The 26818-nt window shown below is 39.6% G+C and overlaps 2 protein-coding genes across 6 annotated transcripts in view; one reads left to right on the top strand and one right to left on the bottom strand.

The window, feature by feature from the left end:
* Nucleotides 1-14382, bottom strand: part of SGTB (small glutamine rich tetratricopeptide repeat co-chaperone beta) — a 49085-nt gene extending 34703 nt beyond the window's left edge. The window contains exons 1-4 of one of the 3 annotated variants that reach the window (XM_043887712.1): nt 14026-14163; nt 12771-12890; nt 5518-5621; nt 2460-2529 (exon numbers count right to left, since the gene is read on the bottom strand). In XM_043887712.1, coding sequence (XP_043743647.1) covers nt 2460-2529; nt 5518-5621; nt 12771-12870 — 274 coding nt within the window. In that variant the 5' untranslated portion in view covers nt 12871-12890; nt 14026-14163. Of the gene's footprint in view, nt 1-2459; nt 2530-5517; nt 5622-12770; nt 12891-14025 lie in introns of all 3 variants that reach the window. The other 2 variants (XM_043887711.1, XM_043887713.1) reach the window with 2 other exon arrangements.
* The window catches only part of NLN (neurolysin), a 97413-nt gene continuing 84910 nt past the window's right edge, over nt 14316-26818 (top strand). The window contains exon 1 of one of the 3 annotated variants that reach the window (XM_043887698.1): nt 14316-14506. In XM_043887698.1, the coding sequence (XP_043743633.1) occupies nt 14466-14506 (41 nt within the window). In that variant the 5' untranslated portion in view covers nt 14316-14465. Of the gene's footprint in view, nt 14507-22610; nt 22686-26818 lie in introns of those variants that run through there. The other 2 variants (XM_043887701.1, XM_043887699.1) reach the window with 2 other exon arrangements.

The raw sequence follows: 26818 nt of genomic DNA, 5'->3' as shown, positions 1-26818 counted from the left end.
TTCCATGTAAAAGATTTAAATTTTCTGGGTTATGTGGATTTTCTTTTTGTTGGATCTTTGTGTCCAACATGGATCATGTATCCATGACCTTTCTTGGGTTGTATTAAAACCTATAGTATGTCTTTTCCCATAAGCCACATCAAGTGTATAGATACTAAAATGTATCTATGTCTAGATAGATAGTGATATTAATGATAAAAAGATTCAAGTCAGAAAACATTCAATATACAAAAACTCAGGACACAGATATTTGGGAAGCTAACCATAAGCGGGCACTGCACAGCACACTTAAACACTACTCTCCTGTCCCCTTTATTTCTCAAGACAACCCTTTGAGATATGTCTTTACTTCTGAAACAAGGCAGGAAACGACAGCAATGAACACTTACTGGTTTTGTCTGATCTTATTGCCGCTTTTCAGAAGCAAAGCGCACAAAAATATTTGAAAGCAACCTTCCAGGAAGGTACTAGCTAGCTAGAAACCTTGATTAACACAGGTAAGTATAACACGCAGCCTAGAATAACTATGCTTGACCATCTACCACAGCCATCTATTTTCACATGAACAGCAAAATCTGTAAGACAGCTGCTTTAACTTTATGGGTAATGTGTCTTAGATGTGACATGTCCTAGGGAAAAGCAAAGGATAGGAGCTTTTGGTTAGAGGTGAAAGCAGTTAAGTAATTCAGTCTACCCATGCTGCCATGGTAAATGAGCCTCACTCTGCAGCTCCTTCCAACCCTCAACTTACTAATGTTCATTATATCAAAATAAACTCGAGGAAATGCATACTCCCGGTGTTCTGCCATGCAGACGGAGTAAATATGAGGGACAAAAAATAAAACTTCAACTGGCCATTTAGTACTAGAGCTAAAGCAAGAGAGCTACAAAAGCAAAATGTTTAGCGAAGCATATAATATTATACATCACTGAGGATTTCGCACACTACAAAAGTCTAAGTGCAAGGAAAAAAAATCAGATTAAATTGCTTCAATTAGAATAATATATCAAAATGCATTTGTATCTAGATAGTTTAAACTCAGTGTTTGGGGAACACTGCAATTCAAGCAGCAATGAGGATTTGACTGTTATTTTATTCTATGGGTAATTTATGAAAGTCCTAATTCTAAAATTTTAAGTCACTGTAGTAATAAGATTTCTTAGAGAAAAATAAAACATTGAAAACTGAACACAGCACTTTCTAATGTAATCCAAAGAAGATAATCACACAATAGTGAAAGTAAATATAGACAAAGATACAAAGACAGTGTTACTTAGGATTAAAAAATTATCTATCTAGGTATGTAAATCATGGTATCACAGTATCATGAAACACTATGCAGCCATTAAAAACACTGATATAGTGTAATTTATAGACCTAATAGAGAGAACCATGCTTGAAAAATGGGAAAGGCATATTCTTTTTCATATCTACTTTTTAGACACCAACTGATTTTTTAAAAAAACTCAACAGTCCTATTCAGAGTATGAACTAAAAAAAAAGACCAGAAAATAAAAACATTTTTGTACAGCTTCTGAACATTACAAATTCCCTAATAACTCTCTGCCCATTGGACAGGGTCTTTTCCGACTCTCATTCACTGGTGAAGATCAGGGATCTGCCCTACAGCTCCTTACTACAAATCTTATAGGCCTGACCTGGCTTGCCTCTATAGCTTAACATAACTGACCATGATGGAAAAATTGAGCCCAGATTCTCAGTGCCGACTTATTTATAAAAATCAAGTATGCTTCAATAGCTTCCCTCGTGGCTCAGATGGTTAAGAACCTGCCTGCAAAGTGGGAGACGCAGATTCAATCCCTGGGTCAGGAAAATCCTCTGGAGAAGGAAATGGCAACCCACTCCAGTATTCTTGCCTGGAGAATTCCATGGACAAAGGGGCCTGGCAGGCTACAATCCATGGGTTTACAAACAGTCAGACATGACTGAGCAACTAACACTTTCACGTTCATGCTTTCTAGAGCCACTATTAGAAAATTTAGTAACATAGTAATCAAATGTGCTAGCTAATAAACCCTTAAGTGCCATATACATACATTAACACATGTCAAAGAACTCAAAAACACTAAATACAGGAAAGTTAAAAACGATACTGAAAACCATTTTTATGTCTTTTATTTAGCATAAAGAATTTGCGATCCTAGAGTACACATAGCAAACGCAGGTATAAGAATCACCCCTTAAGTGATTTGTTTTGCAAGTTTTCCTCACAACAGATCTGCTTCTCTTGAAACAAGCCATACTTGTATCGTTCACAAGCTATTCTGTATTTCCAGGCTTCTTCCCTATCACATTCATTCCTGTTTCACAAATGCCAGGAGGACTTATGACAATCCAGTCTTGGCAGTATAAACCAGAATCTTACCAGTTCATAGTCACTTTCCCTACCACTGCAGAAACTTTTACTAAATAAGTAATTTTGCTAGGAAATATCTACCTTCATCTTTTAATTGGTCAGCTTTCCCCATATCTTCAGGCACTGAGTTTGAGAGAGGCAGAATGTCATTCTGAAATTAAATAAAATACAATGTACTTCATTTAGCTACATAGAGTCATCCCAGAGAACTATAAGTTACAGCAATAATGACTTAACCATTATTTAGTACATCATCTATAATTTCATGTCACGAAATTTACCATCTAAATAACAGTGTTTACAAGAAATAAGAAAAAAGTCCCCTCACATACGTTTATTAGAAAAATGAATATGTGGAATTTTCCTAGAAAAAAGTGAACTATGAATCAATTGTTTTTACTTGCTTTCACCAAATCTAGAAATCCTACTTCATGAATAAAGAATGGAATCAATATACAAAGAATAGTAATAAAAATATGTTCAAGGGATTGTTTAGTGAAAATTCAGAAACATAGTGCTAATATTCCAAGAGAAAACCCACTAAGTCAAATTCACAGGTACCAAAAAAGCATTTATAATATGATCCTATTATTTAAATATATACACAAATATTCATAAACATGCTGGCTGAAAATCAAACAATGGTAAGGTACACACAAAAGGTTAACAGTAGGAATATTTGGAAGTAAGATTTTCAGTCTCTTTTTTATATCATTCCATATTGTTTAAACTTTTAAAAACAATGGTCATAAATTCCTCATAAGATAAAAAACAGTATAAGATTCCTGCTTTTAGCACCTACTATCATCCTCAAACCTCTTTTGCAATAATAAAGTTCAAACCAAAGTACTTATGAAAACTAAATAAAAATTTAGAAATGTCTTGAGTGGTAATAGGAACACAATGTATTTTCCCATTTTTGTAAGATTCTTTTTAAATTATGTTGTTTTTAAACTTGACTCTGAAGTTCATAAATGTTTATAATTTTCAAAAAGGCATAATTTGGAGTCAGTATACCTATGTATCATATTTAAAATATATTCACCATTACCTTTGAGTAAAATGGCAATAAACTTGATAGTTCTAACACTGGAAATACACTTTCTTAATTATACACAAATCTTCAAAGGTACAAAATCACTATAAGGTATGTAAGTTGTGCTTATTTTTTTTAATCTTTATCAATCATTTTTTCTAAGCAAGGTATTAGAAAAAAAAAGTACAGAATCAAATAGGAACATTAATAAGTAGAGATCACTACTCAAAATGGACTGTTTCAGCTCCTCAGGATGTAAGTGCAGTTCAAAGATGCATTGTTGCCCTGCAGTACTTGCTTTTAGAGTTCCTTCCATTTCAGATCTCCTAACAAGCCTAGGCAGTTTATGTGTGAAACAGTGACTTTGGGGGGCTCAAAAAATAGCATATTGAAAAATGGATTATAGTCCATTCTGTCTTCTAAATCCTTCTGAATGATTTTAATGAAATTGCCAGTTTTACAACTTTGAAAATTAATCCTCATATTCATGAAAACATTTGAGCAGTCCACAGTGTGAAGACAAGTGTGATCTACTTTATATAGAAGGAAAGAATCCATTTCGTATATGAAGTTAATTGGGGAGGAAAGCAGTATCCTAAAAATAAACTGTCCAACATAACAACCAAATACAATGGGAATAGCAGTGATTCCTCTAATTATAACAGTCTCGCTGCTGCTTCAAACAAGTTTTAGACTTTCTCTGCCACACCCTGCTAACAGACACCTACACAATGAAGTCACACCTGTTAATAGGACTGTGAAAGGACTGATACCACAAATAACCCCATGTAGATATACTATGGAGCCAGTTTTAAGAAACTATATATTTAAAATAGTAAGCAACAAAATTTTACAAGTTAATCCAATCAGAAATAGAAAAAAAAAAAAAAAAAAAAAAAAGCTCTATTCAACCAGAGGGTAAAAATCAATCTGAGTTTCCTGGGCAGAAAAAAAGTCTTGATCTCTTCAGTACTAGTCAGTGATGACAGGAGCAAAAAGAGTGAGCAAATCCAAGCACTGTCTCAAGCACAAGCCTCTCCTGCATGCCGGAGTAAAGGTCAGCCCTGCCGCTGCCATGCCCAGCCTCTGAAATAGGGCTCCCAGAGGAGGCCGCGAGCCCAGACAGTGAAGGAACCACAGAAACCAAAGAGAAGGAAAGCACCACGGAGACATGCCACTATCTCCTTACATCTTCTCAGATAATTGGAATTCATCTATTTGATGAATTAATGTGTAACTGTGTTATCTTGTTTCCAAGTATAAAAGGAGGGAGCAGCTCACTGCCAAATCACCATTTTCAATGCAACTCTAAGGACCTCTTCCCAGTGAATTCTAGAAACAGTTTGTGTGGTATTCTCAGCAATGTCCCTGCCAGGCTGAAGATACCCTGCATGTTTCAGCTCCTCTCCTGAGTTCCTCAATCTGTACTGAAGCTTGAATACCCAGTGAGAATACTAAAAGAGATTCACGTGGCACCAAAATGTAATGAAAAAACACATGGGAGGTCCTGCTGGGGCCCTAAACTCACCAACCTTAAGAGTTTTCAATCTTATCATCCATATTTCCTGCAAAGGTCAGAAACCAGAGACCATATAAACAGTCCCGGGGAGCAGGGAGCAGCATCCTTGGATTTCAGTCTTGGTTTTGCACACGGAGCGCAGAAACTTTCCCTGTTTAAAGAGCCCCATTAACGGCCAAATTCGATAAAAATCTGTCTCAAAATGATGATGCCTTTTTTATATAGTTTCTTCTTAAACATTAAGATTTTTATTTTTAATTTGTATTTCACGTTTTAGGGGGACATTAATTCAGATGTCAGAAATTTAAAAACACCCAAATACTATAAAAGACTTAAGAAGTCAACTAAGACATATCATTAAATATAAAAGAAGGTGAGAGGATGAGTAGAGTTACTAATATTAAAATCTAATGCACATTAAAAGTTACATTTTTAGGTCCCAAATCATCCATGTGGACCAACTATCTTATACCCAGGAAGAAGTTAGTTACCTAAGCCTGGCCCCTCAAATATTAACAATCCAACATAATATTGTAGTCACACTCAGATAATCCCACACTAATGAGAAAAGGATGAGAGCTTACCTTACAGAAGGAATTTGTGAACATTTCTGTCAAAGGCTGTGAAACTGCTAGATGTGTATCTTCTGCACTGATTTTAAAAACTGTCTCCAAGCACTGAATTGCAACTTGAAATAAAGTTTAATAGTGAAAAAAAATTAGCAATCTAAAAAAAGAAACAATTTTTTTTTTTTCTGGTAGAAATCTGCACTCTGCAATCTGTGGTAATTCAGCATTTTGATCACAGAACATAAGGAAAACTAAATGGTTCAGCTGCATAGAGATTTCTGTTTATAGACCAGCTATTGAGGGAAGACAACTTGGCTTCTTTTTCTTCACTTTAAGAAAAATGTTACCTAGAATATAATTTCTCAATATGTGTATTACATCATATTCTTTTTAAAGCAAGTCATTAACATATTCCCCATTATCAATATCTTGAATAAAACTAAAAAACTATCTTTTTTTAATGTGAAAAATAGAATTCTCTATCTGATTAAAAATAGTAAGAGAAATAGTCTCTGGCATGTAAGAACCACTAAATATTATCCTGATGTACTTAATTAGGTGAAGATAGTTTGGCTTTTAAAAACTCATTCAGGTATGCAAATTTACCAAGCACCTACTATGTGCAAGATGCTCTTATAAGGTGGCAGAGATACAACAGTTAGCACGAAAATCACAATCCACATGATGAAGCTTACCCTTAATAGAAGGAGGCAGATAAACACAATTGTTTGTTTTTAAACCACTCTACTGAAACATGATTGACATGTAAGAAAGTGCACATTTTAATGAGCTTGTCCCGTTTACTGGTGTGTGTGTGTGTATGTGTGTTAAGAACACTTAACATAAGATCTACCCTCTTATCAAATTTTTTAAATTTATTTCTAATTAGAGGATACTTGGTTTACAATATTGTGTTGGTTTTTGCCATACAACATGAATCAGCCAAAAGTATTCACATGTCCCCTCCCTCGAGCCTCCCTCCCACCCCCGACCCCATCCCGCCCCCGAATGTCGTCACAGAGCACCTGTGTTATATAGCAACTTTCCACTAGCTGTCTATTTTACAGATGGTAATATACATGTTTCAAAGCTACTCTCTCAATTCGTTCCCCGCCTCCTTCCTCTGCTGTGTCCACAAGTCTGTTCATGTCTGTGTCTCTATTCCTTCCCTGCAAATAGATTCAGCAGTACCATTTTTCTAGGTTCCATGTACATGCAACATTTGTTTTCCTCTTTCTTACTTCACTCTGTACAATAGGGTTCATCCACCTCACTAGAACTCACTTAAATTTGTTCCTTTTTATGGCTGAACCTCTTACCAAATTTTAAGTACAATCCAGTTAGCTATAGGCCCTATGCTGAAAAGATCTCCAGAACTTCTTTATTTAGTATAGCTGAAACGGTGTACCCTTTGACCATTACTTCCCCATCTCCTCTTACCCCAGCACTGGTAACCACCATCGTGCTCTCTGTTTTTACGCTTTTACGCATTTGACTGTTCTAGATTCCACATTAAAGTAAGCACAGTTGTTTTAATAAGTAAATTTGCTGCCAAAATGTTTAGTGTTCAACACTAACACATATTTAGAGAGACATATGGATTAGTAAAAAAAAAAAAAACCACCACAGCCTTGGAACTCAGGACTCTCATTATCATTATTAATCCATAAAATTAAAATCTAATAACCTGGGTACAACAATTTATCTCACTTTTACCTCAACATTCTCATTTACGAAACAGGCATTATTACATATGGTCCTCCTTTCAGGAATAAATCATAAAAATCTAGAGAAATTCTGTATACAAGTCTGCTCCACTCTTACACCAAACAGTAAGAGTCTGATGCTGATGATGGTAAGGAAAAGCAAAGAATTCTATTCAATGATACCACATCCCATCTATAAAGCACCATATGCCAAACACCTGCCATCACCAATTCTGATTCTTTTGACACGTCTATTAGATGAAGCGGGAAAAGAACGCCACCTATTAGAAATTAAGATACAGACTAACTAGGATGCCCAGGATCACTGGATTTAATTCGTCAGTTCAATTCAGCAAATATTTATTGAGCACCTACCATGTGTCAGGCCCTTTTTAAGGCCCTTTTTATATATCAGTGAACAGAAAAAAACTCCCGACCTCTCGGGGCGGTCATTCTACTGGGAGATGGAGAAGAAGACTGTAAACAAAAAATGATAAAAAGTGCAACAGGGCGAAAAGGATGGGAATGCAGAAGGCAGAGGAGGGAAGCAAGTTCCAGATTTAATGGAGTGCTCAGCAAAGGCCTCATTCAGAAAAGAGGACCCGGAGATGGGGATATTACTGTTATCTAGGGGAAGAACATGCTAGGCAGAGAAAACAGATGTAACAAAAGTCTTTATTTATTTATTTTGATATGGACCATTTTAAAGTCTTTGTTGAATTAGTTACAACATTGCTTCTGTTTTATGTTTTGGTTTTTTGACCCCAAGGTATGTGGGATCCCAGCTTCCAAAGCAGGGATCAACCCGCACCCCCTGCATTGTAAGGTAAAATCTTAACCACTGGACTGCCAGAGAAGTCCCTGCAAAAGACTTAGGAAAGAGGATTTGGTGCATTCAGAGTGAGAAGGCTAATTTGATTAAAGCCAAGTGAGAAAGAGAAGGAATCTATGAACTGACATAGATCTGACATGGTCTGTTTTAAAGGATCGCTGGTGGCTGTATTAAGATGAGTCAATGAAGCAACAAATATAGAAGCAGAGAGACTAGTCAGAGGCTATCACTGTAAATAAGTATTTAGTTCTATCCATAGGTAATATTGGTGGAGGTGGGAAAATGTCAAGATATATTTGGAAGGGACAGCCAACAGGATTTATTGAATAATTAGATGCAGAGTCTAAGAGAAAGAGAAGAGTTCACAATGATAAGAAAACTTCTAGCCTAAGAACTGAAAAGATGGAGTTAGGGAACTGAGTTAGGGAAGTTGTGAAATAGAACAGATTTTGGGTGGGAGGATCAGGAGTTCAGTTTTGGAAATATTCAACTTGAGATGCCTGTTAGACATACAAATGAAGATAGCTAGTAGGCAGTTGGATGTAGAAGCCTGGAGTTCAGAAGAAAGGTCTGGGCTGAGAGTATACATTTGACAGATAAAAACATGTAAAAAAAGGATAGTTAAAGCCAAGAGGCTGAACTATAACACCAAGAAAGTGAGTGCACATAATGAAGAGAAGAAGATCAAGCACTGGACCCTGGATATATCCAGGGATCAAACCCAGGTCTCCCGCATTGCAGGCAGATTGTTTACCAGCTGAGCCACCAGGGAAGTCCAACAATACTGGATTGGGTAGCCTACTCCTTCTCCAGGGGATCTTCCCAACCCAGGATCGAACCAGGGTCTCCTGCATTGCAGGCAGATTCTTTACCAGCTGAGTGACCAGTATATTCCTAGTATATTCCAGGGCAGGGAAAAGAGGAATCAGCAAAGGAGACAGAGAAAGAGCAAACAATGAGATCAGAAGAAAACCAAGATGAGTATGAGGTATCCTGGAAGCCAATGGAATAAAGCATAAGGGGGGAGAGGGAATGAGGGAGCCATCATCAACTTTATCAGAGACTGCTAATAAGTGAGATGAAGACTGAAAACTGACCGTTTGAACTACACACCACAGAAATCACTGATGACCTTAATGAGAACAGTATGAGTGGAGAGATGGAGACAAAGGCCTGTCTGAGGTGAGTTTAAGAAAGAAGAGAAGAGGAATTGCAGAAAGCAAGTATGGACACTTCTTTCAAAAAAATTTCCAGCAAAAGGGAGACAAAAAAAGCAGGCACTAGTTCAGTGGGGGAAGGGGTGGGTAGTAGTCTGGCAAGAGTAATTAGTTGGGTTTTGATTTTTTTAAGAAGGGAGGAAGTTTATATTTTGATGGAAATGATCTAGAAGAGATTGAAAATTTGCTCATGTAAGTGAAGGAGGGTAAAATAACTACAGTGAGAGTCTGGAGTAGGGGAGACAGGATGAGATCTAGTCTGCGGGTAGAGGGGTTTCATTTAGGAAGGACAATGGATAGTTCATCTATGGTGTGTTCTGGGCTTCTATGACAGAATACCACAGACAGGGTGGCTTATCAGTCTGGAGATTGGGAAGTTCAAGATCAAGATGCCAGGAGATTCAAAGTCTGGTGAGGATCTGCTTTCTGGTTCACAGAGGGCACCTTCTTACTTTGTCCTTACACGGTAGAAGGAGTGAGGGAACTCTCTGGCGGCACTAATCCCAGTCACGAGGACCCCACTTCCTAATACCATCACACTGGGCATTAGGTCTCAACATATGAATTTTGGGAGGACACAGATATTTAGTCCATAGTATATGGTAACAGGCAGACAGAGTATGTGTGGATAGATGCTGGTGGCAGGTAGATGGAGCAGAGGGAGTCTATGGAATTTTCTTATTACTTCAATTTCTTGATGGAGTAAGAAGCAAGGACATCAACAAAAAAATGAGTACAAGGGAGAAGATTTGGGGTTTTGAGAAGGCATGAAAAAATGTTAAAGTGGTCATCTAGGAGAGCACAAATGTGAATGAACTTGGAACAGAGGGCAGCATTAAAGGTTCCCTTGAGGCTTGTGGTCATGAACTCAAAGTAGGACTAGTCAGTAAGACTGTGTCATTCCATCTATACACAGTCACAGAGATAGGGGCAAGGAGTAGGTGGAGGGTCGGATTCAAACAAGGCAGGGTTTTGCAAGAAAGGGAGCCATGTTCACCAGCGTGATTATAATGATCAACCACGGACTTTAAGCTGGGGGAGTGAAGTAAGTCAGAAAGAGAAAAATGAGTATCTTATATTACCACACATATATGAAATCTAGAAAAATGTTACTGATGAACCTATTTGCAGGGCAGGAATAGAGGCACAGATGTAGAGAATGGACTTGTGACCTGGGGTGGGGAAGGAGAAGGTGGAACAAGCAGAGACTAGCAGTGACATATACACACTATCACGTTGAAATAAACAGCTAGTGAGAGCCTATATAGCACAGGGACTCAGCTCGGTGCTCTGTGATGACCTAGAGGGGTGGGGTGGGGGGGTGGGAGGGAGGCTCAAGAGAGAGTGGAGATATATACATACGGTTGATTCACACTGCTCTACAGCAGAAACTAACACAACATTGTAAAGCAATTATATTCCAATAAAAAAAGAAAGCAAAAAAAAAAAGAAGAGGGGTGTGGAAAGGTAAGGGATCAACAGCTTAGAGGTATTGGTAGGGTCAAAGAACTGATGGAGTATGAATTCTATAAAGAGTGAGTTGGACTAACAGGCAGCAGAAGTGAAATGTTTAAGGCAGAGTTTATGGAGAATAACAATAACAAGGCCTAGGGAAGAGTTTCTCAACCTTGGCAACTGATATTTTGGACTAGACAACTCTTTATTGTTGGGGTCCATCTTGAACACCTGTGGTATCTTTATTTGTGGCCTCTACCAACCAGATATCACTAGCCCCACTCCCATCACAACAATCAAAGTATCTCTAGATACTATAAAATCACCCCAAACTGATAACCACTGGTCTAGGTTATGACCAAGCAAGTGAGTGGTGAGATCACTTGGTGTAGAGAAGGTCAAGGAACTTAGTGGGAGAGAACTGAAAGCATTATGAATGAATGTATTACAATCATCAAGAATTAAGACAGGATAGTGTTAGAGAGACAGTGAGCAGGAGCCAGATAGTCAAAACATGAAGCAGATGTCAGCAGATGACAATTAAGAGGAGTGGGTGATATAATCAGATGACAAGGTTCAAAGCTGATGCTAACATACTAGCTTCCCTGTAGTGGAAAAGCTAGTATGAGAACTCAGGCTCCTCTCCGAGAGCTTTTTTAAATGTCTAGAAGGTGGGCAGACATTACCACATGATTTTATGTTCAATTAAATTAGACTCACCGAGTCAAAAATAGGGGTCGGTCAAAAACAACTGGCACCATTTCTGACTGCCATATATAACACGCAGCTGAAGGCACATATTTTTGGCTGAATACTACCCTCAAAATAGGACACAACATCTTGGTTTTAAAAAAAACTCTCGATTTTCTTTCAGGCCCTTAAAAGTATTATACTGCCTTTGATGAGAAAACAAACATCTTTAATTAAATGATTCCATTATCTGTTTGCTACAGAGTAACTATAAACAACATTTTCCTTAGATAACCAGACCCCTTTATCTTCACATGGTCTAACATCCAAGAAGGACAAAAAGACCTTAATGGACTGATTGCAATCTCCAACTGCGAGTCACAAGCTCCTCTCACTGCCACCTGGAAAGATTATCTCACCAGATTGCAAGCAGATTTAGAGCAAATGTTCAATTTTCACCCCCACTTCCTAAAGCATATTCACAGGGGAAGTACTTGTTGAAATTAATAGATGTGTCCCCCTTTATAGGAGAAACAGCTCAAGATGGAAAATTCAAATTCTACTGTTATGTATTAAATTCTCCCCAATGCACTATCTTATTGAAATAATTAAGTCTTTAGGCCACAAGAAAGCTGGCTCACTGAACCTTCATGACCCCTTCTGCAGAATTCTATCTTCTTACAGTTATACTGAATTTAAATTTTCTAACGCATAAGCATGAAGCAGAAAAGATGGTGTCAAGGAAACATGTGATGCTATCATCCAAGTCCTGCTCAACTTTACAGATTACCAAATCTAATATTTAAAGCTAACATAAAACAAGGGTGATATCCTCTTATTTCAAGTCCCCCAGTAGGAAGTTGTCAGAGATTAATAGTTATTAGACTTCTGCATAGTGCTTTAATAATGACTAAGGTGTTTTCAGATATTGATTCTAAACTGGATGCTTTTCTATTAAAAGAGAGGATCTTCAGAGTAAGAACCAGGATTTAAATCTCAGCTTTGTCACATATTAGCTGTGTTAGATTACTTAATCTATCAGGTTTCACTTACTTCTCTGTTGAATGGGGATAATAACTAATTTAACAGTTACCATGGAGAAAAATTTCCCTATAATATGAATAGCATAGTTCTGACACATAGTAGTTGTTCAATAAATAAACAAAAGTCCTCTTATCTTGTTGTTAACTGAAAAAAAAAAAAAAAAGCCTCAGAGGATGAAAACATTACAACCTTACCATAAGATCTCTCTTCTTGAAAAATCAACAAGATATTCTGATTTTGAAACAACAGATCATAAAGTCAGACTTATAGATATTTTAGTCTTTATAATCATAACACAAATGAACACAGAGAACAGGAGCCTACCTTCCAAACTTTCTTGCTCATCTGAGGTATAAGCATCCATCTGACTTTGTTCCCGTAAGAAACGAATAACTGCATAAACTAGGTGCTTGATGGATGACATGTTTAAAGCTTAAACTTTTCCTTGATTAGAAAAAGGAAAACACTGAACTAAGTAATTTTAAAGAAGCAGTGAAGATTATAAATCATACAGGTCATAAATTATATTAAAGGTAAAAAGCAAAAACAAAAGGCTGTATTACTTTCACTCCTTTCTTTTAAAGTCAAGAGAGCACAAAATATTGATATGGTAATATATAACATTTTCATTTACACCTAGGAATACTAGGTTATGTTAAAACTTGCAAAAGTAAATTTTTTCTCAAAACATGTACAACATAAGCTGACATTCTCACTGAACAGTTCACTATATCTTAACAGTTTATATGGTACAGATAAGGATAGGGGTACAGATACAGAAATCCCCAAAAGGCTTTAGTACTATTTTGAGGGAGATTTCATACTGCTGACTCAGAAGCCAATCCACGCAGGGCATCTTCCTTTATTCCATGAGATTTTTTTCAAATGTATGCATAATTTACAGTCCACCTACTTTTGTAGGTGGAGACAGGTACGGGATGAGGAAATTCATTAGTGAAAGGTTGTTCAACCATAGAGGGTCATTTTTAATAAAAATGCCATTTCTATTCAATCAACAGACATGTCAGATAATCACTGCCCAAGTCGATGGATACTACAAGCCGACCGATGCTCTCTGCAGCAGCTGTGCTCTCGTGGACAGACTGAACGCTCCGGGTCATGTTCATTCACATGGAATACTATCGCATCCAAACAGTGGCGCAGGGCCAGCCGGCATTAATGGCTTATTTCCACTAAATCGCATCATCCATCTGCTTCCCAGGTTCCCTAATTCAAAGCCAGGGTGTGGTACCCACCGCGAGGACGTTTATTACTCGTGTGCTTATTTTAAAAGAGAGCCCAGCCTATAGGCCACGGGGTTGCAAGTCCTAAATAAGGACCCAGGGCAGAAGGGTGCAAAAAGAATGGGGAGGGGGAGAGGGGACGCGAGGCAAAATGAAGCAGCCCAACCTCCTCCAGGCTTCTCCCCGTTCCTTTCCCCGGAGCACATCGACCTCCTTCTCCCTCCCTTCGTTACCCGGGCCTCGCCTTAGCCTCCACAGCGTTTGCTGCGGGTGAGCCGTGCAGGCCCGGACTGGGGCGGCGGGAGACGCACCCTTCCCAGACAGCAGCCCCTTACCAGGGAAGAGGATGCGAAACGGTGGCAGCGGCCCGAGGGCGTCCGTAAGGGTGTCCGCCTGCCCCCTGGTTCTCCGGGCTTCAGCCTGGCTCCGGAGCGCAGCACCGCCGCCAAAGGTGGCCCAAACTTCCCCGGCTCCCAGACCGCCGCCGCCCCTCAGCCCACTCCTCGCTGCGCCTGGCTCCCAGCCGTGGTCTCGCCAGAACCGCCCCTGGGGCGGTGCGAGACGCATGGGGCGGAGCCGGGGCGGGGCCGGGGCGGGGCTGAAGTGGGCGCCAGCGTGGGGCTGCCGCACGTGGGAGGGTTCAGGCCCAGCTGGCAGCCGCCGCCACGGTTGCCTCCTGCGCTAGGCCACCGCACCGCTTCCCGGCGCCCCGCCAGCCCCACCCCCAGACCGGAGGACACCGCGCCCGCAGCCACCGTCGCCTCCCGGCTCTCCCATGATCGTCCAGTGCCTTTTGGCTGTGCGAGGCCTCCACAGGTACCTCCCGTGCGCGGGTTAACCTTGACCGTGGGCGGGGGTCTTCTGCCTGGTCAGTGCCAGGCGCCCCGGGCCCAGCCTTTCACAACAGCACCCCTACGACGCTCTTGGAACCTTCCCTCCCCACCGCCCTCTTGGTCTACCCCAGGGACACCTGGCGCGGGAACGTGGGGCCACCTTTGCTTCCTCTGCTCCCTCGGGAGGGCATCCATTCCCTTTGTTTGGGGCTGCCTCGACTGCAAGCAGTCAGACTGGTCACAGGCCCGGCCCGAAGGAGTGCAGAAAGATGATGGGGTAAAATCGTTGGACTTTCGCCCCCATCCGGAACTGCAGACCTGTCGTTAAAAGTGAGGGCAGCTGTAGACTCAGATAACAATTCTCATTTACTCCTCGTGTGCATCGTTGGCACACAGATCGTTTAACATCCACGCAGAATGGAATCGCAGTGATTTTGCCGCTTATTTCTGTCCATGCTTTCTAATTTCCTTTTCATTTACTTCTTCCGTATAAAACATTCTGCTTCTTGCCGGGGCAAATTGACATGGCCCAAAATGGAGGAAAAGATTGCTTGGACAAGGTTTGGGGCAGCTTCAGCGCTGTTTTGGATAGACTGCTTAGCGCCTAACCACACCCCTCTGCAATAGACCAGTAGCAAGATGGTGAATGAGAGCATGAAATTCTTTTCCCCGCTGAGACAGATGGAGTGGTTTTCAGAAACAATGCGACTATCACCCGCATTCCCAAATCTAGCTTTCAACTGAAAATCCGAATGAAGAACCAACAGAAAAAGGGAAATGTGTTTCTCGCTAGATCCTTATAAACCCACTTTAGAACATAGCAGTCAGCGTGTAAGCTTTTTAACAGTTTTCTGTTGTACGTTGTCACCCATCTTACGCTGTTCAGTCTTCATAGTTTTGGTGCATTGGGAACCATAAAACAATCATAAAGAGTTCGTGTGATGGTTTTGGCCATATTTCAAGCTGTCCTTTTAGTCTGCAGGCTGCAGGTGGTAGAGCTGTCAAATGAAGCTATACCAGCAAATGAGGAAATGTAAGACAGGGCTAAGAAGAAAGAATAAATTTCATATAAGACAGTAGTTCTCAAACTTTTTAGTCTCAGGATCTCTTTACCACTCAAAAATTACTGAAAACCTAAGAACTTCTGTTTATGTGGGTTATATCTTTCTATATTTACTGTATTAGAAATGAAACCAGGGAGATTTAAAAGTTTTTATTAGTTTTTTTTTTAAACAGTAATACATTTGTTACATGCCAAAGATTTTTAATGAAAAATAACCATTTTCCAAAATGTTTCCTAAAAAAATCACTGAGAAGGGTGACATTATGGATTTCCCCACCCCCCTTGGGTTTGTGTGTGTGTGTGTGGTAATATATAAATAAAATTTACCATTTTAATCATCTTTAAGTGCATAATTCAGTGACATTAAGTGCATTCACATTGTTATGTAACCATCGCCACTGTTCATCTCCAGAACTTTTTTATTATTCCAAACTGAAACTCTGCATGGGGATTAAACAATAAGTTTTCATTATCCCCTTTTCCAGTCTCTGGTAATCACTATTCTGTCTCTTTGAATGTGACTATTTTAGTTTCTTTATACTAGAATCTTAGAATATCTGTTCTTCTGTGAGTGGCTTATATCACTCAGCAGTGTGTCTTTAAACTTCATCCATGTTGTAGCATGTGTCAGAATATCCTTCCTTTTTAAGGCTGAATATTATTCTGGAGTACGGATTTTTTTTTTTTTTTTTTAATTTTTTATTAGTTGGAGGCTAATTACTTCACAACATTTCGGTGGGTTTTGTCATGGAGTACGGATTTTATTTGTCCAGTTACCCATCCACGGACATTGGGTTGTTCCTACTTTCTAGCTGTTTTGAATAATGCTGCTGTGATCATTGGTGTGCATATATCTGCTTCAGTGTCTCTTTTCAGTTCTCCAGGATATGTGCCTAGAAGGGACTGAATCATATGGTAATTTTATGTTTAATTTTTGAGGAACCAGCATACTGTTTTCCACAGCAGCTATACCATTTTACACTCCTTTGGCAAAGCATAGGAGTTCCAGTTTTTTTGCATCTTCATCAACACTTATTTTCTGTTCTGCTTTTTTTTTTTAAATAAAAACCATCCTAGGAGTGGCACTGTTTTCTACTTTTGCAAGACAAATGTATGACTTAATAGAAGATAGCTGGATTCTTACATCTGCTTCCTTCCACATTTTTTCTGTTGTATTGGTTTTTTTTTGGTTTAAGAAAATTGAGAAAATCCCACCCATCATGTGTAGTAGTAAAAAGAGAAGTATTTTAATAGAATTTTTTAGATAATCATGGCTATTCTTTGATATCACATCAGTTTGACAAGTGGTAGTTTTTGAAGGGTGGTTGCCATGTGAATTATGAAACTATCAATGTACTTTTTTTCTTACTGTTACATTAAAATCCATGGGTCTGTCTTACACTTTGAATGAATCTTTAACTATACATGATTTTGTAATATCAGACACTTATCATTAGGAAAATGTGGCTCACTGTATTACACGTATCTTTCTAATATTCTAAGGTGCCTAGAGTTTTATCTACCATTGCTTTTCACTATCAGTGCAGATGTCAACCAAGTGAAAAAGGTAGATAGTGTCTTAGTATTTTTATGAAATTCTTTCAACCTCACGTACTCCTTAAAATGGTCTCAAGAACTACTGCCCATATGCTCACCCAGGAATGCAGACCACATTTTGAGAACCACTGATACGTGTTATGCAGATTCTTTGTTTATGCATGGAAGGAAATAAACCTAAAAAGCCATACAGTTGTTACTTTTTTAGGAGCTAGCAATCTACCATGAGTGTATCAACTGTTTTGTTACTCAAGGGCATATATTGCAGTTAATCAGTGTACTCTATGATGGTCCAGTAGTCATCAACCCCAGACTCTTAAAAGTGACTTAATAACAGAATCTCTGTTTCAAAACCTGTGTCTTCCTTAAAGAGTAAGTACTTGACCACATGGGAGGCCCTCTGTGTGCCCCTAATCTTTTTCCTGTTCCCTCTGACACTTGGGAATTCATTTTAGTGTTACATAAGTAACTAGGTAACTGGCTTATGATTTCTCTTGGGTTTTCCTGAAGCCAGAGTTATTACAGAGCCCCTTCCCAAAGTCAGCATGGCAGCCAGGATCATTGATGTGGGTATTTAGCCAATTTCTTGGGAATAAGTAGACTGGGAATCTGGAGATTGAATTGTAGTTGCTGTTCATCTAACCTTGTGACCTTAATTAAATCACCCAATTTCTCGGATTTCTCTTGAATTTCTTATTTTGTAAAATGAAGAGTAGGTTAAATGATGTCTAAGATTTCTTTCAGTTCCTGTTGTCATTGCAATTAAACCAGGAGAATTTCCCCTCATGGAGGCCAGATTGCAGACAGAGCATGTGAGCCAAGCAAAATCTGATGTATATTATAAAGTAAGAGATGGTTGAGATGGTCAGAGAAATGAGAGAAATGATTCAACAGTGCTTAGTCCAAATTATAGCTATGATAGTGCTAATTTCATCTTTCCATTAAACAAAGAACCTTTATTTGTAAAATTATGATAGCAATACATGTTCCCTGTAGTAGTTGTTGTTCAGTCACTAAGTCATATCTGACTCTTTGTGACCCCATGCACTGTAGCACACCAGGCTCCCCTGTCCTTCACCATCTCCTGGAGTTTGTGCAAATTCAGATCCGTTGAGTCGGTGATGCTATCTAACCTAACCATCTATTGATAAGCAAAAGAAAGTATACACAATTCACCTATCCAGAAGAACCAGTCATTAATAGCTTCTAAAATATTTTTTGTATGCAGACATATTTTTACAAATATGAGATTATATAATACTTATTCTATAATCTTTCTGTAATATAAACATCATTCCATAATACAAATACCTATAATGTAGTTCATTTGTGGGAGATTTGGTAATCCAATAAACCCTACTTTTTGGACATATCAACTATTTCCAACTTTATACTATGTGTAATGGTGCTTAGATCAACATTCTAGTTATCAAATTTTTCTTAAGTCCTTAATTATTTCCATAGCAAGAGTTCTTAATGATGGAATTTGAACATCAAACGGTATGCATGGCCTTCAGGTTTTTGGTGCTAGCTACATATTCTCTGCCAAAATATTTCCACCAAAGTATGCTTTTATCAGCAGAATGTGCAATGTTAGTTTCCTACCAACACTGAGCATTTTAGTATTTTTTATCCTTACCAATTTGATAAGTGGAAACTTATTATAAAAGTCGTTTGCTTTCTGATGTGAGAATTTATTCATATGGGAAATCTTAGAAAGTCAGACAAATTAAATTACAGCCATCCATAACTTAAACAATATTTATGTATCTGATTATAATTAAATAAAATTGAAGTTCTCCCCCCAAATCCAGTATATACATGCCCCAAATTTTTAGAGCAATGGTGCTAGAAAAAGAAAAATTGACTAATAAGAGGAAAGGTTAATAGTTAACAATTATCAAAGGCTAGACTGAGATTATTTATAAAAATGGATTTTTAAAAGTTGAAAGATTTATTTTGATCTTTGTTGTTTTTGTTCTGTCACCTCTTTGATTAAGACAAAGCACAGAACTTTCCTGGAGAAGGAAATGGCAACCCACTCTAGTATTCCTGCCTGGAGAATCTCATGGACAGAGGAGCCTGGTGGGCTACCGTCTGTGGGGTTGCAGAGAGTCGGACGTGACTGAGCAACTAACACACAACACACAGAACTTCCATAGGGAGAAGCACCTAGACTAAAGTCTGAAGAACCAAGGAAATTGATGTTTATTGAGTACATATTGTACAATACATCCATAAGCCTCTGTGTTAGGAATGCCTATGGCCAGGCAGTCTAGACTAGATTATACAGGCTATAGTCATCTGGAGCCAGGTTGCTTCAGTTTGTATGCTGGCTCTGCCGCTCACTAGCGCTGTGATCTCAGGCAAGGTTGCTTAACTTCTCTGTATCTTTTTCTTCATCTCTTAATTGGGAATTGATTGGCTGGTTTCTTCACTCACCAAATATTTACTGAGCATCTAAATGTGTGCCAGATAGGATTCCAGTCTAAGGATACAACAATGAACACAGCAGCCAAAATACCTTGTGTTCATGGAGCTTACCTTTGCAGAAGAGATTACTGAGGAAAATATAGAGTGTTAGATGGGGAATTGTGCCAAGAACAAGAGTAGGGACATCCCTGGTGGTCCAGTGATTGGGAGTCTACCTGCCAATGCAGGGGACATGGGTTCGATCCCTGGTCCAGAAAGATACCACATGCCACCTAAGCCCGTCTGCCGCCACTGCTGAGCCTGTGCGCCACAGGAGAAGCCAGAAGCCACTGCAATGAGAAGCGTGCGCACTGCAACAAAGGGCCACAACTGGAGAAGGCCCACGTGCAGCAATGAATGAATAAAATAAAATAAAATAATTTTTTTTTTAAAAAGAGCAAGAGTAAAGCCAGAAACAGGGCACCCCAAAATTACAGAGATGACTGAAAAGGGCTCACTGAGAAGGTCATTCTGTGCCTCAAATACCATGTTTGAAAAAGTAGAGAGGCCATTGTGACTAGAATGGAATACATTTCAGATAGGAGGGCAGGGGATGAGACAAGAGGGGGAAATTGTCCTCAGCTGGACTAGAAGACATAGTTCTCCCTTCTGCTGAGAGTCTCCTTTACTACTCACACAGAACAGTTCACTCCCAACGCTTCTGGTCATGATGTGTGTGAGGTATTTTACCACAACGAGCAATTCTCTTACGCCAACTAGGCATCCAGTAATTTAGCTCAGTTCTGCCCCTTTCTACCTGGAGATAGCATCAGATTCCACAGCTCAAGGACTCAGTCCCACAAGACCCTCCTCAGAAGGTAGTTGCACGTCCATGTTCTCACCTCTGCTTCTGACCCACAGGCTGTAAATCTGAGGTTCCCGCAACCGTCTCCTTGAAGTGAAGTGAAGTGAAGTTGCTTAGTCGCCTTGGGTTTTATTAATTTGCTAGAGCAGTTCATAGCATTCAGGGAAATACATTTACCGCTTTATTAAAGGACATTTTCAGGATACAGATGAGCAACCAGAGAAGGAGATGCACAGAGCAAGGTCTTCAAGAATCCCAAGCCCAGGAGGTTCCGTCCCCTTGGAGCTGGGGTGTGTTCCTCTCCCAGTGTGGGTGTCTTCACTTGTGGAAGGCCTCCGAAGGGGTTTTACGGCATCTTCCATCAGGTAGGCATGATCAATCACTAACTCCATTTTTTCAGTCCTTCTCCCTTCTCAAGAAAATGGGGCCTGGGGCTGAAAATTCCAAGCTTGAAATCATGGCTTGGTCTTTCTAGTGACCAACCCTCATCCCAGAGCCCACCCAGAGTCCCCTCATGAGAACAAAAGACTCCAGGGCTTCAGGAGCCTTGTATCAGGAACCAGGGTCGGAGATGGAATATTAGAACAAAAGAAGCTCTTACCAGCTTAGGGATTTACAAGTGTTTTAGGAGCTCTGTGTCAGGAACCAGGGCCAGAGAACAATATGCATCTATTTTCTGTTAATTCACATCACCTTTTTAGATTGAGAGAGAATACATGTAGAAGGCTTTGAGCATTGTCAGGCTAAATCCATTACTATGGCCCCAATAATGCATATAACAAATTAAATCTCAGTGGAGGACCAGGATAAATATTTATTTTTGCTGACAGATCCATATGTTTGTTGGGCAGTTTTTCTGGCCCTGACTGGGCTCATTCTGCACCTCGAGTCAGCCACGGGTTGTGTAGGCAGTTCTGCTGATCTTGGCCAAGCTCTCTAACATGTTTGGGGATCTAGGGTGGCCAAAGCTGAGGCCACTTGGCTCCCTTCCACATTATCTCTCATCCTCCAGGAGGCTAACTGGCTTGCTTTCATGGCAGGGCAGGCTTCCATGAGCATAGGATTATATAAAGACCTCCTGAGGCCTAGGCTTAGAACTGGAATTCTGTCAGCTCTGCCACAGTTTACTGGACTGGCCAAAGCAAGTCATAAAGCCATCTCAGATTCAAAAAATGGGAAAATAGATCCTGACTTTTGATGGGAGGGAACAGCAGATTCAAATTATAGGAAGGTATAAATATGTAGAGGGATGGGGCCATTTTAGCCATTAGTTTACCACATTGGCACACAAAAGCCCCAAAATATTGGATATTATTTTTATATTTTTGAATTGCCTAGTTGTATTTTGGGGGTTTTAAATTGAGATTAATAATTTGTAAGAGCCCGTCTAGATGTCGCAGTTTTTTTTTATCTTTGAATTTTGGGGTGGGTTGTTATTGCTTTTTGCTTTTTTCCCCTATTGAAGTTTACATTTTTACTGTAATAAGACATATCAGTCTTTTTCCCTTTATGACTTCTGCCTTGGTCTCATGCCTAGAAAGCCCTGTCCTACCCCAAGGCTGGAAGTTTTTTAGATTACCTACATTTCTTTTTTTTTGTATTAGTTGGAGGCTAATTACTTCACAACATTTCAGTGGGTTTTGTCATACATTGATATGAATCAGCCATAGAGTTACACGTATTCCCCATCCCGATCCCCCCTCCCACCTCCCTCTCCACCCGATTCCTCTGGGTCTTCCCAGTGCACCAGGCCCGAGCACTTGTCTCATGCATCCCACCTGGGCTGGTGATCTGTTTCACCATAGATAATATACATGCTGTTCTTTCGAAACATCCCACCCTCACCTTCTCCCACAGAGTTTAAAAGTCTGTTCTGTACTTCTGTGTCTCTTTTTCTGTTTTGCATATAGGGTTGTTGTTACCATCTTTCTAAATTCCATATATATTTGTTAGTATGCTGTAATGTTCTTTATCTTTCTGGCTTACTTCACTCTGTATAATGGGCTCCAGTTTCATCCGTCTCATTAGAACTGGTTCAAATGAATTCTTTTCAACGGCTGAGTAATATTCCATGGTGTATATGTACCACAGCTTCCTTATCCATTCATCTGCTGATGGGCATAGATTACCTACATTTCTTATAGTACTCTTATGTTTCATTTTTCACAGTTAAACCCTTTCTCTGTCATGAAGACTGACTTTTTTTTGGAAAGACTTTTTCTAATTATTAAGTGAACCAAAATGGAAATCAGCACAGAAACTACAGTAAGTATAAGAGAAAGGCCAGCTTACTAAATATGGGTTTCTGATTTACCATAGCTTACTTTCAAAGACCCTGTCCTTTTCTACCTACTCTGAGATTATGTCTACCTCCTGCTTAGCATTCAAAAGGATAGTCTCATATTTCTTGCCACACGTAGCTGGTATCTTTGATACCTAATCTTATTTGTCATAAAGACCAGCAGAAAATTCTTTTTCTGCCTCACATTATAGGCAGAGCTATGAGGACTGAAATAATCATAGCTTTCAGGTAACACCTGCTTGCCACAATGGATGACATGTATACTATAAAGCTACATTGTCAGATCTTATCATTCTAACACTGAAAATTATACATTTATACAGCATTCAGATTCTCATAGGCATTTTCTGCCAAGGCACAACATAAAGAAACTCTTAACTATTTAAGTAAAAGAGACGATGAATGATATTAGATTACAACTACAAATTTGACAGCTTTTTTGGAGGTCTCATATTCAGTCATTTTACAAATATTTATTGAGTATCTGTTACGTTACTGTTTAATCTCAATGCCACTTTATCCTAAACTATATTTACAACATTCCTATAAATCCTCTCTTTGGCCATTGTCCTCTGTCTCAATGAATGTCACCAGTTACCCAAGTCAAAAGACTTGTTCCTTGCCTTTTTCTCTCTAACTTTACTATCAACTCCCAAGTCTTCAAATTCTTTCTCTTCTTTATTTGAGGTGCCACCACTATAATCCAAATCTTCATTGTCAGTCTTAGCCACAGCTTTTGCTTCTTACTTATATACTTTCCTTATGAAAACCAAGATCTTTATGAAATGTGAATGTGATGCATCACACTCTTAAAATTCTTCTTTTGATTGCCATGAATCTTAGGATAAAACCAAAACTCACTCAACATGGTTTATAAAGCCCTATGCAGTCTGACCGTGACTTAGCTCTCCTGGCTTCTCTTACTCAGTATTTTAGCCAGAGAATTCATGGTGTTCCCAGAGTGGTTGCTTAAAAAATATATTTAGTGAATGGATGGATGAAAGTATGTCATCAGTGATAATGACTTAAAATTCAGCATTCATTCCTGATATCTAAGGAATATAGGCCTAGATTGGAGAAGGAAATGGCACCCCACTCCAGTACTCTTGCCCAGAAAATCCCATGGATGGAGGAGCCTGGTAGGCTACAATCCATGGGGTCACGAAGAGTCAGACATAACTGAGCAACTTTACTTTCACTTTTCACTTTCATGCATTGGAAAGGGAAATGGCAACCCACTCCAGTGTTCTTGCCTGGAGAATCCCAGGGACGGGGGAGCCTGGTGGGCTGCCATCCATGTGGTCGCACAGAGTCGGACTCGGCTAAAGCGACTGAGCAACAGCAGGAGCAGCAGCAGAGGCCTAGATTTGGCATTTTTATATCGACAATGACAGTTATAACTTCCACTAGAAAGTAAATATTTCAGACTCTTTATGAAATAGCTCACTGTGAATTTCTTTATGCAAAAAAAAAAAAGTTGCCAGAGGAAATTTCTATTATCTAGTTGTGTAATAAAAAAATTATAGTGTATAGTAGTATGCAGCAGGAAGCTAACCTGACCAGCAGACTCATGAGAATTTTGAGTGCATACCAGTTGACTATGAGGCCGAAAAGTAGCTACACATTAAAAGACATGATCTTTGTCATATTCTCTTGTCACCACAGGGGACATCCAAATAGTGACTCAGTGCCCTACAAACCCAGTTGATGGCTCTGTACAGTAATAGTCTAATTAATGAATACTATATATATTAATACGGGCTTCCCAGGGGGCTCAGTGGTAAAGAATCTGCCTGCCAGCACAGGAGAAACAGGTTTGGTCCCTGGGCCGGGAAGATCCCCTGGAGGAAGAGATGGCAACCCACTCCAGTATTCTTTCCTGGAAAATCCCAGGAACGGAGGAGCCTGGTGGGCTGTAGTTCATGGGATCACAAAGAATCAGACACCAGTGAGCAAGTGAGCACACAATATATGTTAATATACTTTAATATATTAATAGCAAAGCTTATTCTACATATGTCAACCTGGATATGGAAGAAGTTGAAGACGGTACCAGGTTCTGCAGTACTGGGTCAGAGGCAACCCGCCTGATGAGGAACAGAAAGTGAACTTCTCATGAGTGGGTCTGGACTGGCCCAGGCCAGGGAAGCCAGACTCTCTGGACTTGTATGACCTGGGAGCTGCTCGGGCCTGGGGAAACTCATGACATTAAGCAGAGCATAATCCTGAGAAAAGCCAAAATACTTACTTTTGTTCAGACCAAGAAGGTAATAACATGCACTTGCCCTGCCTGGTGGACAAAGTACCCAGAAGAATGCTGAGGAGACAGGATGTGGGTTCATGTCCCGGAGCCCGTCTCATTCCGGCTGCACTAGATCTAGACCCTGCGCTGTCAGAGCTGTGCTCCCATAACTGCACAGAGGTAGCCGAAGGGACGTAAGAACAGAGTAAACCTTCTCGGAATGGCAAAAAGGACCCAAGGCTACTCAGTAAGGTGTTTAGCAGCTCATCAAAACTGTTTTTAATGACATTGAAAAATTATAAAGTTACAGAAGAGATACATAGTAGAATGTGGTCGATTGAAACCTGTACATAACTTTCAAACCTTCATTCCCTCATGCCACAAATATTCACTGAATACAGTTACTCTATGCCAGGACTGGGCTACATACCATGAGGAATGTAGATGTAACAAACTTAGGTCCTATTTGCAAAGGACTTAGACTGTATTTGCTAATACAGTCTTTATCATTACTTAATTCATGATCACTTGCCTAAAAAATACACCTTAAGATTAATAAAGGGAAAAGAATATTAGGCAAAAAAAAAATTAAACATTAGGGTCAGTCTAGTTCTTCTGACTGGGCTCAGAATTGTAATGTGAGCTTTCTGGCAATAAAGACAAAGGGAAAACAATCATATCATTAAAAATGATCTGGAACAGAGTTTTTCCTGGTACTGTTTGTGGGATACAATTTTCATGTGGTGAAATGTGCATGATATAGGGGAAATTGTGTAAATGCAGTGAATACTTACATAGTATAATGTATGTATTATATATGTGTATAAGTAGATTTTTATGGGCTATTTCTTATTCTGATCTTTCTTAAAAGGCCAAGTTATGATCAACCTAGACAGCATATTAAGAAGCAGAGACGTTACTTTGCCAACAAAGGTCTGTCTAGTCAAAGCTATGGTTTTTCCAGTAGTCATGTATGGATGTGAGAGTTGGACAACAAAGAAAGCTGAGCACTGAAGAACTGATGCTTTTGAACTGTGGTGCTGGAGAGGACTCTTGAGAGTCCCTTGGACTGCAAGGAGATCCAACCAGTCCATCCTAAAGGAAATCAGTCCTAAATATTCATTGGAAGGACTGATCCTGAAGCTGAAACTCCAGTACTTTGGCCTCCTGATTCAAAGAACTGACTTATTTGAAAAGACCCTGATGCTGGGAAAGATTGAAGGCAGGAGGAGAAGGGGACAACAGAGGATGAGATGGTCAGATGGCATCACTGACTCAATGGACATGAGCTTGAGTAAACTCTGGGAGGTGGTAATGGACAGGGAGGCCTGGCGTGCTGCAGTCCATGGGGTCACAAAGAGTTGGACACAGCTGAGTGACTGAACCAAACTGAACTGAAAAGGCCAAGGCAATACAGGCTAGTAAGGGTGATAAGGCACATACATAAATAATTAGAATCCAAGATAGAGGGTGATAAGTGCCCTGGAGAGTAATAGACAAGTTGATATGGGAGTTCAGGGGAAGGAGAGATTTCTTTCAGGATAAAAGAAAGTGCAAAGTCATAATTGGTCCTTGAAGGTAGGATCTGGTCATCGGAAGACCGGGAGAGGGAGTTCCCTTCCTCTAAGACTATTTGCCAGAATTTAGGAACAGGCACATTGAAGTAAGTTGAGTATCTAAGGCAAACATGCTAAAACTAATGAAATGACTCCAAGAAAAAGAATGTTGCTACACCTTAAACTTACACTGTGTTATATGGGAATTATAGCTCAGTAAAGCTGGAAAAAGAACAAAGTTCAGTGTGTAGAGATTTACCCCTCCCCCCCAAAAAAATAGAAAAGAGAATGTGCAAAC

The sequence above is a fragment of the Cervus elaphus genome, chromosome 25 (genome assembly GCF_910594005.1).
Source record: "Cervus elaphus chromosome 25, mCerEla1.1, whole genome shotgun sequence".
NCBI classification, from domain to species: Eukaryota; Metazoa; Chordata; class Mammalia; order Artiodactyla; family Cervidae; genus Cervus; species Cervus elaphus.
The sequence above is the reverse complement of the archived record's forward strand: the minus strand, read 5'-3'. Positions and strand labels throughout refer to the sequence as shown.